At 32.9% G+C, this 18,093-nt stretch overlaps 1 protein-coding gene across 1 annotated transcript; it reads left to right on the plus strand.

Moving 5' to 3' along the window:
* The first annotated feature begins 1,322 nt into the window (after positions 1 to 1,322).
* LOC143577768 (anther-specific protein SF18-like) lies at positions 1,323 to 17,423 on the plus strand. The gene is made up of 2 exons (XM_077061503.1): positions 1,323 to 1,386; positions 17,056 to 17,423. Exons 1-2 carry the CDS (start codon positions 1,323 to 1,325, stop codon positions 17,421 to 17,423), a joined length of 432 nt encoding a protein of 143 aa, XP_076917618.1.
* The last annotated feature ends 670 nt before the right edge of the window (positions 17,424 to 18,093 follow it).

Below are 18,093 nucleotides of genomic sequence, written 5' to 3' on the forward strand. Positions count from 1 at the left end.
CTAAAAATAAAAACAAAAACTAAATTAAACTAAACTAAACAAAGAAATCAATTAATCACAAAAACACTAAACTTACTAACTCCCAGGCAATGGCGCCATTTTGATGACCGTCGTTTGAGTCATGCAAAAACCTAATTAACATAAGCATCTAGGGTAAGTCAGGTATCGTATCCACCAGGAGTATGTGGTCAGTGTGAAGTGAAATCAATTTCTAAACTTATGAAGTAATTCAATTAAAGTGCTGATCACACTAGCAATTGGTTTATAAGTTGTAACAAGCAAGCAAGTAATCACGTGTTCAATCAATTAACAAAGACAAATCACACCCGGGAATCCAAGTAATTAACCTAACAGCAAACTCATGCAACTTAACAGATTAACAATCACTGATTAACACCGACTGACTAACTAGACAAACCTTAGGCATCAACGCTTACTAACACACGGCACTGGTTATCAGTCCCTGCCAGTGTGACTCAACTAAGGGAAAGCGTATGCTTCATCACATTCAACTAGTCAAAACAATCCTATAAGCAATTATCATAGCAACTGGCACAATAATCGTTCTGATCGAAATAAACCTAAACCGACTGAGTGCACAATAATACTAGACACCAATACTCATAGATTAATCAAAGATCATTACAATCAATTCATTCTAAATACATGAGAAAAACTGAAAGATACAATACTCTACATCCCGGGTATGACTCGAAGAAACTAGCCGCGCATCGGCATCTCTCGGGCCTCGGTTATGATCTGGTAGGCCATGTAGGACACTTAGAGATGATTGGGGATGATCGAGACTTGCTCTTCTGCTCTGGAAATCGCCTGGAAGGTGAAGAATGGCGTTTAGGGTCGTCAAGAACGTAATATAAAACAAACCCTAACTTTCACGATTCTGGGGACCATCGCGTAGCGCGATGGCCTCCTCTCCTGGTCCATCGCGCAAAGTCAACGCAGGAACTTACAGGGCATCGCGTAGCGCGATGCCCCACCTTCAACACCCATCGCGCTACACGATGGGCCTCTTTTCTCAGCAACTTCGTTTAACTGCCTCGGTAAGCGTGTTGGACATCGCGGGTCTTCATTCCATGCTCATGCAGGTCCAAATTAAGCGTGTTAAGTACCTGTGACCTGAAACACAATAACCATGTATGAAGTACCAAAGTTCCTAAAATAAACGAGTAAAACAAATACGTTAACACAAATAAATATGTACAAATAAACCGAACATCACGTACGTATGGTCTTGAAACTATATATTTTCAAGTATAAATATCTCATTGTCACGACATGTTCTTCACTCAACTAGATCGAAAATGGCAAACAATTCAGTTTCATACTTAGTATTCTTGTTGCTCGTCTGCGTTCTCGCAATCTCAGGTGATGCTTAATGATTCTTATTATTTCCTACTACTACTACTATTACTATTATTGTTATTATTATTATTATATTCAAATTTCTCATTGTTTTTATTGTTAAAAGAATGGAGAACAAATGTAAAACTTGAAGCTAATTCATATATAAATATCATGGGTGTTCACAGTTAACTTTAAAACCGTGAAACTATTTAAACCGGTCACCGGTCTGGTTTTATTTTCGATTTTTACTAAAACTTTCGATTTGTCGTTTCAAGTTTTCAAACCATAGTAAACAGTTTGGTTTATGGTAAATGCCAAAAACTGGCTGTGTGAAACTGGACGGGACCATATGATTGTATTTTATTTTATTTATTCTTAATATATTTCTATGTTTATTGAATACATGCTTTAACATCCTCATTCTTTGTTTATAGACAAATTTAGTACATATACTAGTTTTGAGGACCCACACATTGCGCCGAGTAGGGAAAAGCAACGGGACATGAACAGCGAGTTTAACGAAAGAACACTTTTAGTTCATAACTATTTGTGGTTCCTAAATATTTGACCGGATAAAAATCATATTGATTTGAGCAAGAATTCAAGTATGGATTTGAGAGAATTTTGTGAATCAGAATACTATCGTATGACCAAAGAACGATTATAAGGGTTTGGGTCCTTAACTGCCAAAAGCAGTTATCATGTATTAGAATTTCAAATACAAAATCATATGCTCATATTTGAATTTCGATCCAAGCCAGGGGCTACCACCCCTTGGACCTACTACAAGGGGTGCTGCCTCGGACCCCGCCCAAGGGGTGTTTCTTTCTTGGGACCCTCATTACAAGGGGTGTTTCGACCCCTAAGTATCAATAATATTATAAATTATAATAAGATCAACACGTTAATCTCTAATTACACTAACAATAACCATGATAATGAAATTATCTCAGCCTAAAAATTAACCGAAATCATAGACAAACAAAAACTAATACATGCAAAACACCAAAACCCACAAATCACCTTAAATTAAACAACTGAGAAACCGTCTACCACTACCTAAAATCGAACGTAAGAAACACAGCAAATCGACATACCTAAAAGAGAGACGATCCAAGAGTGCATACGATCTCAGAGACCATGAAGAAGAAGCAAACAGTCGATTAATCGCTTGTTGAAGGAAGACGAAGCGAGTTTGTACATGGTTGTTAAGGTGAGAACTAAAATTAAAACCTTAATAAGGATAAAAGGGTTGAAGTTTATGTACATTCAATAGAGCTGAAAGTACAATCCTATAAGCCATAAATTAAATGAATAGTGAAGTCGTGTGTAATAGTGTATAAGAAAGGTTACAATTTAATATATATTATATATGAATATAAATATGTAACTACATATTTAACGATCTACCCGTGCGAATCAAGTAGTGCACTTATATATACAAGTAGTGTAATTATGTGATTACATTTTATCGTGTAATTACACTACACTAAAATTACACTATGTTGTATATATAATAATTACACTACTTGATTCCCATAGTTAGCATGTTAGTTTAATTTGTATTTGATGCAAACGTTATAAATATAATAACTTTAAATTGAATTCCAATTCTATTAATTAATTGTGATGTACATTAGGTTTTTTAATTGACGTGTATCTTAGGTATACAATTCTTATTTGATGAGGTAGTGTTTATTCAATGATCTAATAGACATACACTGCATGCTAATTAATTATTTCATTTCAGAATTTGTAATCATGCATGCATACACAAAAGCATATACATCTTATGAAGCTTCAACCCTAAAAACCATAGAAGAAACAAACCGTTAGTAACAGTTTGGCTTGGTTATAGTTTTCAACAGCTCATTTTGATTTTCGGTTTTGTAAAATCGTTACTCACGGTTTAACCTAAATTTTGTCAAACAAGAATTATTTATATTATTTGAAGTTAGCTTTAATGATGTGAACAGAAGTTGCAACTGTGAAAGGAAAAAAATGTGAAAGGCCTAGTCCAAAATATGGCGATAAACCATGCAATAGCCTCTATGACACAAATATGTGTCATTTGAGGTGCACAGAAGAGAATAGTGCGTATGGAGATTGTAAAGAAGTCAAAAACAGCAAGAAATGCGTATGCTTCTATTATTGTTGGTAACAGCAGGAAATGCGTATGCAAAGACTTCAATGTTGTAGTTCATTTAGAATTAGCAATAAGAATGATACAAATATATATTAAGTTATTATCCTTACGAAGTTGTTTCTAAAGTTACAAATACATTCACTGGTTAAGGATGACTATTGTTATGTATTAAGGATAGTGAAAATCAAATGTCAAATGTGGTACCAAGTGGTTAGAGTAAAGCTTTCCGAGGGCCGTCTCCGAGAATTTATATACCTCGGCCGAGTCGAAATAAAAGGCTCGTAAACCTTAACGAGTAACCAAATATATAATATATAAGCTACTTTTTTTAAACGAGATTAAATTTATTACAATAAAAGTGTCAAATATATAGTAATAAAACCAAATAAAATAATAATTAACAACTAACCGATGATTCGTGAAGCTCTCCTAAAATTCTTGACAACAAATTGTTTGATCCGCTCTTTGCAATTTATATTATCTAAGATTTCGCTCTTGATAGCTATCATCGCCAATCCAGTAAGTTTTTCTTGGGACATTGTGGATCGTAAGTAAGATTTTAATAATTTCAACTTTGAAAAATCTTGTTTCTGCAGATGCCACCCTGACCGGAATAGTTAACATTATTCGATACGTAATCCTTGCATCTGGGAAATTTTCTTGGGTCTCGTTCGAATGCTTCAAAACGTCAGTAGGAATTCTAAATTTCATGGTATACAATGTGTCTAATGAGCTCAACGCCATATAAAGTTTCTGGCCATCAATAATCCGATCTTCCTTCAAACTTGAGTGCATTTTCAAGAAATTACAAGACAACTTAAGATTTTCATCATCAATGCGCCTCAAGTTACGTGGAAACAAAAAACCAGCTAATTTCTCATAATTTTTGTATTAATCAAATCTTGTCTTAAGAGAAGCAATAGCTTGATGAATAACATATAAAACATAATTTACTCTAAAAAAATTTTCAGGAGTAAATGAGGATCACAATCTTGGCTTGCTATTAATATTCTAGAAAGAAAAAAAGAAAAAAAAAACCTGCAAACCACAATCCACATGGTTCCGGTTGTAATTTATATCATAAATTTAAATTGTCACATAGCAAATTGTTTAAAAGAGGACAAACCCGATGCAAACGGCTTCCGCATGTGTAGGTTCGGGAGGTATCGATCCACGTGATCCTGACTTACGGGTCCTTAACTTGCATTTCAATTTGTACGACTCAAACATGTGGAAACAACTTGAAATTTCAGTCACTAAAATTATGCCGGTCATAGTGAATAGTCATATTAATCATTCATATATAGATAGGCATTCGCGACGGTTTGGTTAATTTTAATTATTAAATTGCCCTTTTTGAAATAAACAAGTAAATTGACCGATTTTCCCTCATGTACAAAACGCCAAAACACATAACCCGATTTAACGAGAAAAACAAACTGAGTTAGGGTTAAAGGACAAACAGTTTAATATTTGAAAATGTAAAGGTTAAACTAATCAACTTTAAAAATAAAGGACTACTAGTGAAATTTGGTACAAACAAACATGCCTCTTGTTGCTTTTTCCTTTTTCAATTTTATGATGGGCCGGTTAAATTGATACCTACATCATCACAAACTTTAATTAAGTTGCTGGCCCTATGCACCTATTTGAACTCGATGGCCCACTAGTAAAGAAAATAGTCAAAAAGGCAACAATTTCCTTTCTTAATTCACATGTACACCTTAGCATTTGTTATATTTTCTTATAAAACTTTTAATTGTTTCATGTAAATAATTAAATATGACCACACAATATTGTTAATTATTAACCTTAAGTGACAAAAGACTGGTAATTATAATAATTAGATATTTTAATCATATTAGCTCGTTGTCTTATAAAACCTTAAAACCTCATATGAACCAATTAATAATAATATTCAATAAAAGCATGCCTCAAAAGTATAAAGTATAAGAAATGCTTATACAAAAATAAGTATATTTTAAATCACATTGCTTAATATAAGAACAAGTATTGTCCACAGACACGACTTTTACTACTCAATGCTTTTTAAGTTTCCAATAAATTTGCTTAAGGTGATTTTAGAGATTTTGATGAGTTTTTGCAATGTAAAAATAACAATATAAAATACAGATAATAATGGGGTGGTGGCCCAATGATAGATACAAAATCTCTTAACATCAAGGTATTGGGTTCAAGTCTCACCACTAGCAAAAAAAATTTACCTTTAAAGAAAAAATCAAGATAACAAACCGTATTTCTTGGGGTGGAATCTACTTGGAATAAATTAACGGTAAATTATTAGTTTAGTGATCTGGTTGACATGACAATTTATTATGTAACCTACCAACAGATTAAGGTTATAATGAAAATTTTCCTTTTTCTTGATAAACAATCTTTCTCCAACCTGGTATTGACATCAATTTATTTATTTTACTTGTATGTTGAACTTGTTAAGATCATGTGTAGTGGTTCAAGTCCTTTATTGGCATTTTCTATCATATAAACGCCATGTCAGCATAGAAATTTTTAGCCAAAAAATAACGGAGTGGTTCAAGCCTCTTTCATGCCCCCTTCAGTCATTATCAAATAATAATTAAATACTTTTTATAATACTTTTATTCAGTTGTTTTCTAAATTAAAATGAAACCCAAAAATACTTAATAAAAAACATAAACTACTTCATTAAAAAATACAATGTTAATGAAACATAAAACATTTCATCCAAATTAAAAAAAAAGGCATATAACCAATAAAAATGAAATATTCCGTTTGTCACCATCGAAACCATATTTGTTTTTGATTCGTTCAAGCAATTTTAAGGTGATGTCATGTTTCGGTCCTGAAACATCGAGGATGGGTTTCGGCAAAATTTCATAGTCATTTGTCGATCTTTTTTTAGTTTAAGACACTCTTTATTTTTCATTCTTGTTTCAAGATCCATAGCCATTTAATAGATCACTTTCAAATGTTAACATGTCGTTTACCTTTTGATGATTGAGTCATACAGAAATTGATATGGGTGTAATTAATATTTGTTATCTTTTCGGAAAAAAATTGAAGTTCGAAAAATATAAATTCTCAAATGGTAATATGTTGTAATTAATATTTGTTATCTTCTAGAATATATGGGATGCATTTAACATTGCAACGGCAGTTTGTTGTTTCCAAAAAGAATATGGAGGCGTTATTTTAAAGAACGCCACAAACATTTAACCATCATTTAACGTCTATGTGTAATGGTTATGTGGCGTGTTCTAGCGTGAAATATGTTGTTTAACGCCCTATTACATATGGTCTAAGAGTGTATTACAATTAACAAGCAAACATTGATGTTGCGCTTGCAGTTGTTACTTTCATTGGTCTCTTTACCCTTGTTTGAAATACTTACGCTATAAAATGAGTGATTGATTTTATTAAATGTGCGGCATTATAATAATAGGACATATACATACATATTATATATATATATATATATAAAATATGTATACTCCTAACACAAGTTAGCCAACTCTTTGTTCGCACAAAAGCCTAGCGTATAGAACGTGCAGACAGTGCCACGTAACCAAGTGTTGGCTTAACACCAGAGCCTAGCATATAGATAGTGCAGGCCCTAAGTATAGCTTGTAGACGAGGATTTATCACAATTTGTGGGTCTTTACAACTCCACAAATGGATCAGTCTCAACATATGGGGTACGTGGGGTTTTACACACCGCGGGTACACCAACTAGCTTCACACTAATTTCTACCGGGAGCACTCACAAGACTAAAGACCAAGTTATCAAAAGAAGTGTTTCATCAACAAAGTGAAATTAGTTAAAAAGACTAATCAAGAAAAAAAATACTTCGCCTTAGTAATACTAAACCATTAGTTTACAACTAGTTTCATTTTCACCTGAGCAATACAACTAACTTATCTTCTAATGGCTATACTTGGGTGAATTAAAAAAGAACTAAGCACTATATTTTACTTTCATGTGGAAAACATAACAAAGCCTTTCTTTTTCTTTATAATATTGTATTTTATCCTTAATTAGTTAAGTTAATTATCTTAATTTTTATAAAAAAATATTTTGGAACGTTTATATTGTGATCCCAAGCTTCCAGGGTCATTCACAAGCCCAAATTTGAGAGAAAAATGTTTAAGAGTGAGAAAATGGGATGGGGAAGATGCCGGAGAAGGTCCCCTTTTATAGGTCAAAGTTAGCTAACGCATAATGCATTGCCATGCTTAAGTGAGCGCGATCGTGCTTGTCCTCTTGTCCCATCATCGTTGCGCGTCCTATCCTCCTTTGCAACAGTTTTGTCCCCGAGTGGTCAGGTGTGGCATTCGTCAAATTTCTGACTTGTATTTGTATTTGTTAACCCGACCTGTTGGGTCGTTTGGAGGTATTGTTGATTATCATGAATATAATATTCCCGACGTTTGATGTTCAACGTTCATTCAGTTGTTATTACATTTGATTTATGTACAAAACCTCGAGCTTTATCGTTAAACAAACTTTGCGGGTTAGATGCGTAATTATCCAGAAATCCTAAGTATAAATCATAAATCTTAATATCCTCAAAGTTCAAGGTTAAAAATGAAAATATATAAAACCTAATTTAAATAAAATCCCAAAGTTTAAGGGCTGTTATGTAAAGTTTAGTTTAAAAACCGTTTTAAAAGTTTATGAATCTTCAGGGGCCAAAATGTAATTATTTTAAATAAATTAAATTAACCCCAACTCCCCCCCCCTCCCTCTCGTTTTTCCGACGAGATTCCGGTCGCCGAAATCTGGTGCCAGAAAGTCCAGTTTGGCCATAAAACCCGTTAGTTGACCCAATTAATTAAAACAAAATCCTTAACCGTCGATATTATATTATAATTAACATATTAATTTGATCATATTAACCAATAACCGCCGTTTAATCCCGTAATTCTAGCCAGGCATAATTCACGGTAATTAACTCAAAGATTGATCATTTTGTTACAATCCGATTATAAATAGGACTATACCCATTCATCCCAACTCGCTTATACCTTTCAATCTCTCCTAAACCTCTCAAAAATTTTCAACTAAAGCTCGAGTTTATTGATTCGGGCGAGTTCCATTTCCGGCCATAAAAGATCTTTAACAGGTAATTAACTTATGAATAATACCAATTTTGACGAGGCAAACAAAACCCCTAAATCCATTTGATCGAACATGGAACGAATTCTTCAATTGGAAATCTAGGGTTCCTATTGAAGAAAACGATTCTGAAGCAGTCAATATAATTAATCTTTATCATAGCTTAAACGAATATCATCTTTAGTTCATATGGTTAATCTCTGGCTTTGTTTCACACGAGACCCGGGTTTCGGGTCTCGAAACCCGGGTCATGTTTTTAGTTGTTTTATTATTTACTCATTTGTTTCTGTTAATATATATAAATAATTGACACCATAGCCTTAACAGATATTGTCTCTTGATCAACTGGTTAATACACTAATCTTGTAGCATATGGACCCAGGTTCGAAACCCGGGTCAGACCCTTAATTTTTAATATATGTTTTATCTATTTATTCTTTATTAATTAATTATATTCATCTAAAAATCATAATAAAATTATAAAAATCATTTTTAAACTAAATAAATTTTTTATAAATTAAATATAAAATATATTTCACCTTTTACACTTAAAAACCGAACTTTCGTTTTCATAAACCATGAATTAAAAATCATTCGTTAATATTAAACGTAACTTTATTTCGTTAAAACATTAATTGTAATTTCGATTTGTAAATATTAGTTCAAGTCTTTCGAACGTATAAACTTCGTGTCCTTGCCGTTAAAATAATTATATCCTGATAATAACCAAATTACCGTTAAATCATAAATATTAATATAATAATCAAAAGCTATAAAATTAGTAAAATATTAACTAACACTCAATATAAGTTTATACGATAAATAACCTCGTTAGATTATCGATTAAGTCCCATATTTATATTTATCTTAGCTAGTGCGGATCGCCCACTTCAGCTTTTGTAATGCTTTAGGTTCTTTTGTCGTTTTCAATCTTTTTGACGCATTCGGATTACCTTATCACCTCAATTTCTAAGATGAGTTTCTCACACCCTCTTTTTAACGTTTTTACTACTTTGGGGGTAGTATATGTATTCTATCAAACTTCAAGATTTACGATTTTGCTTACAAACTGCAATTCATATCATGGACTTGTGTGCTTACTTGCTTATTTGTTATATACGTGGATTTCAAGTGGGTGCCTCAATAAGTATGATCATACGCCCCCTTTGCACTCAGGTCCATTTGTATCGAATGGAAAATGGACCTCATATCCAAGTACGTTAGTAGCCCCAACTGGAAAGGACCTTCGTTTATTCTTTACACTCAGGTCCATTGCATAGAGTGTAAAGAACCCTTACTTGCGCATTTCAAGAGTTTCATGGAATTTTAAGCTTTTATGAATTTATATCAAATTGTGGGAACTCACTAGCTATATTTATAGCTGACCGTATTTTATACATATGCTACAGGTAAAGTGATCATGGGATGAAATGATTTGAAGACTTAGTTCATTTAGGCTATTCAAATAAACAAATTATTATTGTGGTTGTTTGCTTGATTTGGTTGTGTATTGTTACATTTAAACCTGTGTTACATGATACTTTGAATGAATTAATGATATTATGGTCATCTAATAGTGTCACGTGTGTTTGAGCAATATGTACGTCGCACTCAGGCGTTTCCGTTTTAGTCGGGGTGTTACATTAGGCAAGCACACCCATGCTTAAGTATACACAATCGTGCTAACGTGACCTAATGGCCCGTCAGTCTTTTCAATTTGTCTTTTCTAAGGTTGTCTTGACTCTATGCATGCACGTGCTTAAGGGAGCATGACTGTGTCGTCTTGATCGTGTTTTATGAGGTTGTCTTGACTTTATGGATGCCCTTGAGGAGAGTCTGACTTTGACTCATGCTGACTCTGGGGACTGTGCAGTAGTGAAAACTATATTCTAAAATGCATGTTTTTTTATAAAACTGAACTCGTAGTAATGCTTAATTTCTTTTTCCTTAATATTTTGGTATAAATTTTGTTTAAAATGAAGTTGTATTCAGAATATATATATATATATAGCGAGAAGTGAATCCCATCCATTGATTTTGTTTGATCAATGGTCATGACTCAAAATAGCACTCTTGTAATTTATTTTCACCATTTTAATGAACTTTAATACTAAAAAGGATATGTTAGTAATTTTTATGTACCATCATTAAAAACAAATATGTAACTAATAATTGCTTAACTAGTCAATTAAATCTTCTCATTAAAGACACAATTAAATCTCTCTTTTGAAATCATTTAATATTTTTGGTGTACTATCATTTTGAAGGTTTACAAATGCTTCATCTAATCTTATGGATAATGAATATATTGTTATTTGCAAGAGTACAATGACGAAACCGGTAAAAACCTCTTGTATCCATATGAAGTGTAGGTACGTACGTACACACATACTTACATAGGTACGTATGTACCTACATCCCTACGTGTGTACGCCCCTACCTACGCATATACACACACACATAAGTAGGTGAGTACCTACCTACGCCCTATGTGCGGATATACCTACATGCCTACGTACGACGTGCGTAGGTACTTACATGCCTACATATGTACATACCTATGTAACTACGTAAATACATACATTCATAAAGGGTATGGCGTACGTACGAGTTTCATATATGTTGTGTAATATGTTTTTTTATGTGTCAATTTTTATTTCTAGCATGTCCTGTTAGATGCATGGGACAAACAAGAACATAATCAATAACCTATATCAAATTGATTTTGATATATGGCGTATTCTCAATTCAACCGATGGAATCAAACTCTCAAATCATACAAATACACATTAACCAAAAATTTAAAGAAATAAAAAAAAAAGCTAAGTTAATATAAATTAATATGTAACTCTCCATTAATTATTACCTGCCATATATAAAATAAACCATTTTTTACTAGTATACCCTTATCTATATATAAAAACAATAATAAAAGAAAATTTGTGATTGATTAAATTGACTTTTCGCACTTCTCGTAATAAGAAACACTTTTGAAATGAAACAAATATATATATATATACTAGATTTTATTCCCCGTATTACGGGGGTTGTTTTACATTATTCGTTTTTAATATTTATATATGTATATTTGGATTTTTTTTATTGTAAGAAAGTTAATAATTAATATACTTGAGGTTTGATGATTAAATGGTTTCACAAATAAATGATATGTTATAATCCGGTTTAAAAGCTATCTTGGTTTGGTGATCCCCATTACCCGTTTATTTTATTTATTATAAAATTGTTTCTTGATTATAAATAATATCTTTTTTTAAAATAAAATAGGATATTAATTTTTAGTATATTCCTATATTATAGGATTTTCATATCAAATATTTGATAAGATTATTTTTTAATATAATGAGATGTTATAACCCGTTTAAGAGCTATCTGGATTTGGTGAGACCTTTACCCGTGTTCGGGTAAAATGCGTGAGTAGCCTTCATTTACAAATAAAGTAATCTGATGGCTTGAGTTACATTTTTCGTTTTTTAATATTTATTTTTTGAATTTTAATTTTCTTTATTGTAAGAAAGTTAATAATATACTTAGTGTTTGATGATGAAAGGGTTTTATAAATAAATGATATGTTATAACTCGTTTAAAAGCTATCTGGATTTAGTGACCCATGACCCACTTATGTTTTTTACTATAAAATTGTTTATTAATTATAAATAATATCTTTTTCTTTTTAAATTGGATATTACATTTTAGTATATTCCTATTTTGTAGGATTTTCATATCAAATAATTGGTAAGATTAATTTTTAATTTAATGAAATGTTATAACCCGTTTAAAAGCTATCTGGTTTTGGTAAGATCCATACCTATTAATTTGAGTTAAATCAATGAGAGGCCTATATTTAAAAATCAAGAAATCTGGTGACTTCCATAAAAGGGGGAGCCACTACATTACTATAGACCAGATGTCATAGGTATAGCCTTTAATTAGCGATGACATACCAACACATTAGGTTTCATCACATTCTCTACGCTAAAAAGGAGAAAAGGTCGTCATAAAATGGGTCGTTGTTATAGTTAACCTTTTAGCGACTGCATGTCACTGTTATAGTATCTGATAGCTGTTTTTTATTACAAACTAGTAACCTACCCGGGCGATGCGTGGCGAAATCAGTGGGTAAAATTCGGGCGTTGTATTGGCGAATCAACGCGAATTCGGTCGGTATTAGCTACGTTAGTTACAATATCCGAACTTAACTTGAAAAATAAATTCACCATATTAACATATTTATAATAAAAAAACCAGAAAAAATAGTGGCACTCGTATAGCATATTATAAAAAAATTAACATATTCATTCAGTCGATAAACTCGACGTTAGTGAAACCCGAGCGTCACGACGTGAGTTGACGCGAATTTTGTCAGTAGTCAGTATTGATTATATTCGTTACGGTATAAACAACGTTGGTAACACCTAAGCGTTAAAACTCAAAAAATAAATTTGTTAAATTAACATATGGAAAGAGTAACATATGAAAAGAAAAGTATTTAAAACGACATTCATTTGGTCAGTAAAACCTAGACAGTGATAAAACCCAAGCATTATTCCCGGGCATTGAGGCGGTAACTCGATGTGAATTCGGTCGGTTTCGGTCACATTCGTTATAGTACCGGAACTAAATTAAAAACGAAACAAAATATAAAATTTGAGGTGGCATAGTTTGGTAAAACTCGAGCGTTGAGAAAACTCAAGCATTGTTGGTCATGGGCGTTGAGGTTGCGAATTTACGCGAATTCAGTTGGTTACCGTCATGTTCTTTACGATACCGGAACTAAAACAAAAAAAAATTTGTTTGGTTATGTTTGTTATGGTACCGGAACTAAAAAAATAGTGTTCGGTCTGTTTCTTTTACCTTCGTACAATAGCTAAACTAAAACAAGAAAAAACACTCGCGGACTAATACGGTGCCGCCAATTGAACACCAAAATTCTTGTTTAGACAATAGTAATAATATGATTTCTTTAAATTCAATTATGGTCTTTAGCGACATGTTGTCGTTATATGGTCAACCCGATAGATTTTTCTATATAAAAGCTATGATTAAGTATAATAGTTTTCAAACCATTGCTGCCAATAGGCGGTCACTAAAGGGGGGCTTTTTTTAACTTCTTTATATTTTTTCAGATTTTAACCAAACAAATACATAATTACATAATTTAAGTAATTGTAATACGAATCGTTAAATTATCATAACCAACTAATAATCGTATTTTTCATCGTCTTCGTCTTCGTATATCTTGACTCGACGATTCACATTTTTTTTACATCATTATAATCTAGGCTTGCTTCCTTATCACGATTTCATTCTTTTGGTGGATATAGTCTCTTCCAATTCATTTATTTTTTTATACTTTTCAAGATTTGTGTATTTTTAAGATTTTTTTGTGCCAGCTAAATTTTAGCCTCCTAGTCAGAAGAGGTAATTTGACGGTGTATGTTTTTATTTTTTTGGAACGACCAAATAAATAACGCCGGGTACTTCGTACGCGGCCCCCAATGGCTAAAGGTAGCCCGAGCCGGCCACGAGTCCGGACGGACGGAGCCCCTAGCGGTCGACCTATTGAGGGATTCCCCGGATAAAACCCGACCCACACGCCCGCCAAACGACACGAAAACAAGGAGCCGGTAAAACCGGATGAGATCAGGACTCGAACCCTAACAAGCCAATATGATCCCTCATATCTCTATATAAATTGGTGATAGTTTTTTATGTTTATTTTTTAAAATGCTAAAAGTCAATGTCTGTTTTAAAAAGAAGTAAAAAATAAATAAGAGTCGGTCAAAATGTTTATTTTCGTAACTTTCCCTAGCATAGTACATACGACAAATTAATTTGAGTAAGCTAAACAACTTATTATTGAAGGAATTAATTAAGGTTAAACTTACAAATTAACAATCTATATTGATAAAGAACTCAACCAAAGGGATGCATGGTGCAGAGTAGTTTGGCTTGTTAGGGACTAAAGTATTTAGATAGGTCTGGTTTCTTAATTTTATCCGTCTAATTCATATTGCTAATTAGGTATTTATCCTAACATTATTGTCCAACAACATATGTCATGGTGATTCAATCTTTCTGGTAATATTAACATACGATTTCTACACGTGTTTTTCACTATATTCTTACTTCTAAATGTGTTATATTTAAGGATGTGCACGTTTCAGTTTGGTTATTAGTATAAATTGAAACCTATAAAACTTTGAAACTAAAATATAAAACTTTGCATAACTAATGTTTAAATTTGCCAGCAATTAGCTTTATTTTTAGTAGGATTGGGTTTGCAATCCAAAAGGGGGTTGCGACGCAGCTTGTTGCCTGCGTACCTGCCACTTCATTGTAAATCGTTTGGTTGTTTATTAAAAGTTTAGTATTAAATTGTTATTTGTAATTATTAAGTAAGCTGATAAAAATGTCGGAAACTCGGAAAGTTGCGGAAAAATGGTGCATCGGAATCATGTCAAGAGGAATTTCCAATGAGTGTTTTCCCAACATGCACATTGTGTTGGATTGCCAGTTTGTGTTCTTTGTGACGCTTTTCCTACGAAATCTTACGTCGCAAGCCTATCATTTTTCTAGTATTGCTTCAGTACAAAAAAAAAATTTGGGTTAGTCCTTGAAAAAATACATTTTTATTTGTTCTTATAACTAGTCATGTGAACGTTATGTCTACCATTAAAATCTCATATTTTTGTTATAGTTTTTTACATGTTTCTTTTGAATATTCATTTTTATGAAAGGAAAATAAACACAAGTTTGATATGCAATTTACGAAGTTGTTACAGTGGTTCTTCACGAACTTACATAAGTTTGATATGGAAAAGATATGCACATGCAGAGGGACTTATTTCACACGTTAATAAGTGTATGACTAATTCATATATATATAGCATTTATAATTCTAAATAAAATTTTAAAAAATGTGGTTTTTATTATTTTTTTTATATTTACAATGCTAATTACCTTATAACTAAAAAGGTTTTAAAAAAATTTTAAAGTGCTTTAAAAATTGTTTAAATGAAATTCTTTCGAGTCTAACAATATTGAAGAGGGGGGGAGGCTCTTGCGGAAGCCGTGCCTGTGCTCCTCTGTTCTATTTTGAGGATCCGGCTTAGAGTTTAAGAGTTCATAATTTTGTTTTGTATAGTTTTTAATAAAGTTAGCTCTTTGTTAGAACGTAAATCCTCAAACTCAAGCCGAGCTGATCTCATGATCTTTGTAGTGCAAAATTCTAAGCATTTGACGGGCTATTTGTGAGCCCAAATTTAAACGTTTTTTTTTCTAGTGTAAATAGAAGAAATGATCAGGTTTTTGATTCCCTCATTTATTCGTTTTCATGGATTACAAACACATATAGAAAAAGTTGTGTCAGTTGAACGGAGTGCCTAAAATCCATTTCCTAGTTATGTAATTTTCATTTCCTGCTTTTGCTAGTTACATTAACATATAAAGCCGTTCGGAGAAGGAAAAAAAAGAAAAAGAAAAGAAAACCTGTAGTTAAAAGATAGATATCAAAAGATCTCTTGCTTGCAAAAATTCTAATTAAGCATAATTAACATATTAATTATTTTTATCATTTTTTTACAAGTGATCAATAATTCTTCATAATTTATGCATAGCACAAGAACGGAAAAGAGGTTTTACAAGAACATAATCCCATACGTGAGGTTTTTTAGGCATTTTGATTTTGATATGATTTACGTTAATTTGTTAAGGATTTTGGTCCAAGTTAACTTCCACACTTATGTTCTTGAAACTATAATTTTCTTTGTATAAATACCTGATTTTCACGCCGTGTTATTCACTCAACTCGAAAATGGCAAGCAAATAAATTTCGTACTTAGTATTCTTGTTGCTCGTCTTCGTTCTCACAATCTCAGGTGCTTGATCATTCTTATTATTTCTCGTTTTTTTTTACTTAACACGCTCATTTATCATTAAAATCAAAACGATTACAATAAAGTGGCAGGCAAACGGGCAACAAGCTGCGCCGCAACCCCCTTTTGAATAGCAAAACCAATTCTACTAAAAACAAAGCGTTGGGTCGTAGGAGACGACAAAGTACCATGAACGACACGCTGAACCCTGTTTAGAAAATTCACGGCCTCCGGGACCAGAAACCCAAATGTATCAAAAGCAAAAGGGAGAAACACATGCTGATTTTCTAAACAGGCTTTCTCGTGTTTGGCAACTTTGCCCGATTCGGCCTTCAACGCAGCCTGACCCACAACAAATCCGCGGTCCCTGAGCCCGACAAGAGGAGTCGCTGTGTGTTGTTTGGTCCGCTCATATTATTATCTCATTGTTTTTTTATTAAGAAATGGAGAAAACATGTAAAATTTGAAGCTTCATGTATAAGTAACAATAACTATTTATACTATTTATAGTTGATATTTTTTTATGTGAACAGATATTGCAACTGTCAAAGCAAAAATATGTGAAAAGCCTAGTAAAACTTGGTTTGGAGAATGCAAAGACTCAGACAAATGTGACAAGAAGTGCATAGAATGGGAGGGTGCAAAGCATGGGGCTTGTCATCAACGTGAAGCCAAATACATGTGTTTTTGCTACTTTGATTGTGACCCTAAGAAGAACCCGGGGCCACCAACAAAGACTCCTCCATCCGCAGGTGGCGAAGGAGACGCACCACCTCCAGGTGTCCCTGCCCCGCCAAATGGCGACCCTCCAGCAGGTGGTGAAGGAGGTGGGGCGCCTCCGCCAGCTAAAGGAGGCGGAGGTGGTGGTGGCGGTGAAGGTGGTGGGGCACCTCCTACTTAACCGAGAAAGTGCCACATGTTGAACATCGGGTCAAACCAACAACCTCAAATAGAAAACATTTATATGGTTATGAATAAGTAAATAAATTGTAATTTGGTTTGGATGTATAATCAAGCCTCATGAGTTCAATAATAAGTATAATAAATTTGCTTCCTACTTACATTTGTATGACTATTTTATTAATCAATTATGTTCGTATTTTTTATGATATATAAAGTTAATGATATTTCATCTAATTTTGCTACTAACTTTATAAAATTAGCAAATCAGTGTTTGATTAATTACCTTAGTTTGATCTATTTTGTTCACATGAGAAATACCTGGCTATAAGAAATTAGAAATACCCAGCAACATATCAGATTGAAGGTTGATCACGATCGAGTCTCAAGACGTGTAATCATATAAAATGATAACACGAAAGGAAAATAGAAATGAAGAAAAGAGAGAATTTTATAGCTCCATAATCAAAATCAAAATTACAACACAATGAAAAGCAAACAACCTAGATATTCTCACATACATATACGGCGCATATGTTATGCAGCGAATAGTATACGCGCCGCATAGCATATGCGCTCCCCTCCCCCAAGTTGGAGGTTGAGAAAACCCCAAATTGCGTAGAAGCTCATGAAAATGAGCGCTAGTAAGCTCTTCGTAAATAAATCCGCAA

This window comes from Bidens hawaiensis, unplaced genomic scaffold, assembly GCF_021521415.1.
Source record: "Bidens hawaiensis isolate Kalapana, Puna unplaced genomic scaffold, B.hawaiensis_p1.1 tig00028801_1, whole genome shotgun sequence".
NCBI classification, from domain to species: domain Eukaryota; kingdom Viridiplantae; phylum Streptophyta; class Magnoliopsida; order Asterales; family Asteraceae; genus Bidens; species Bidens hawaiensis.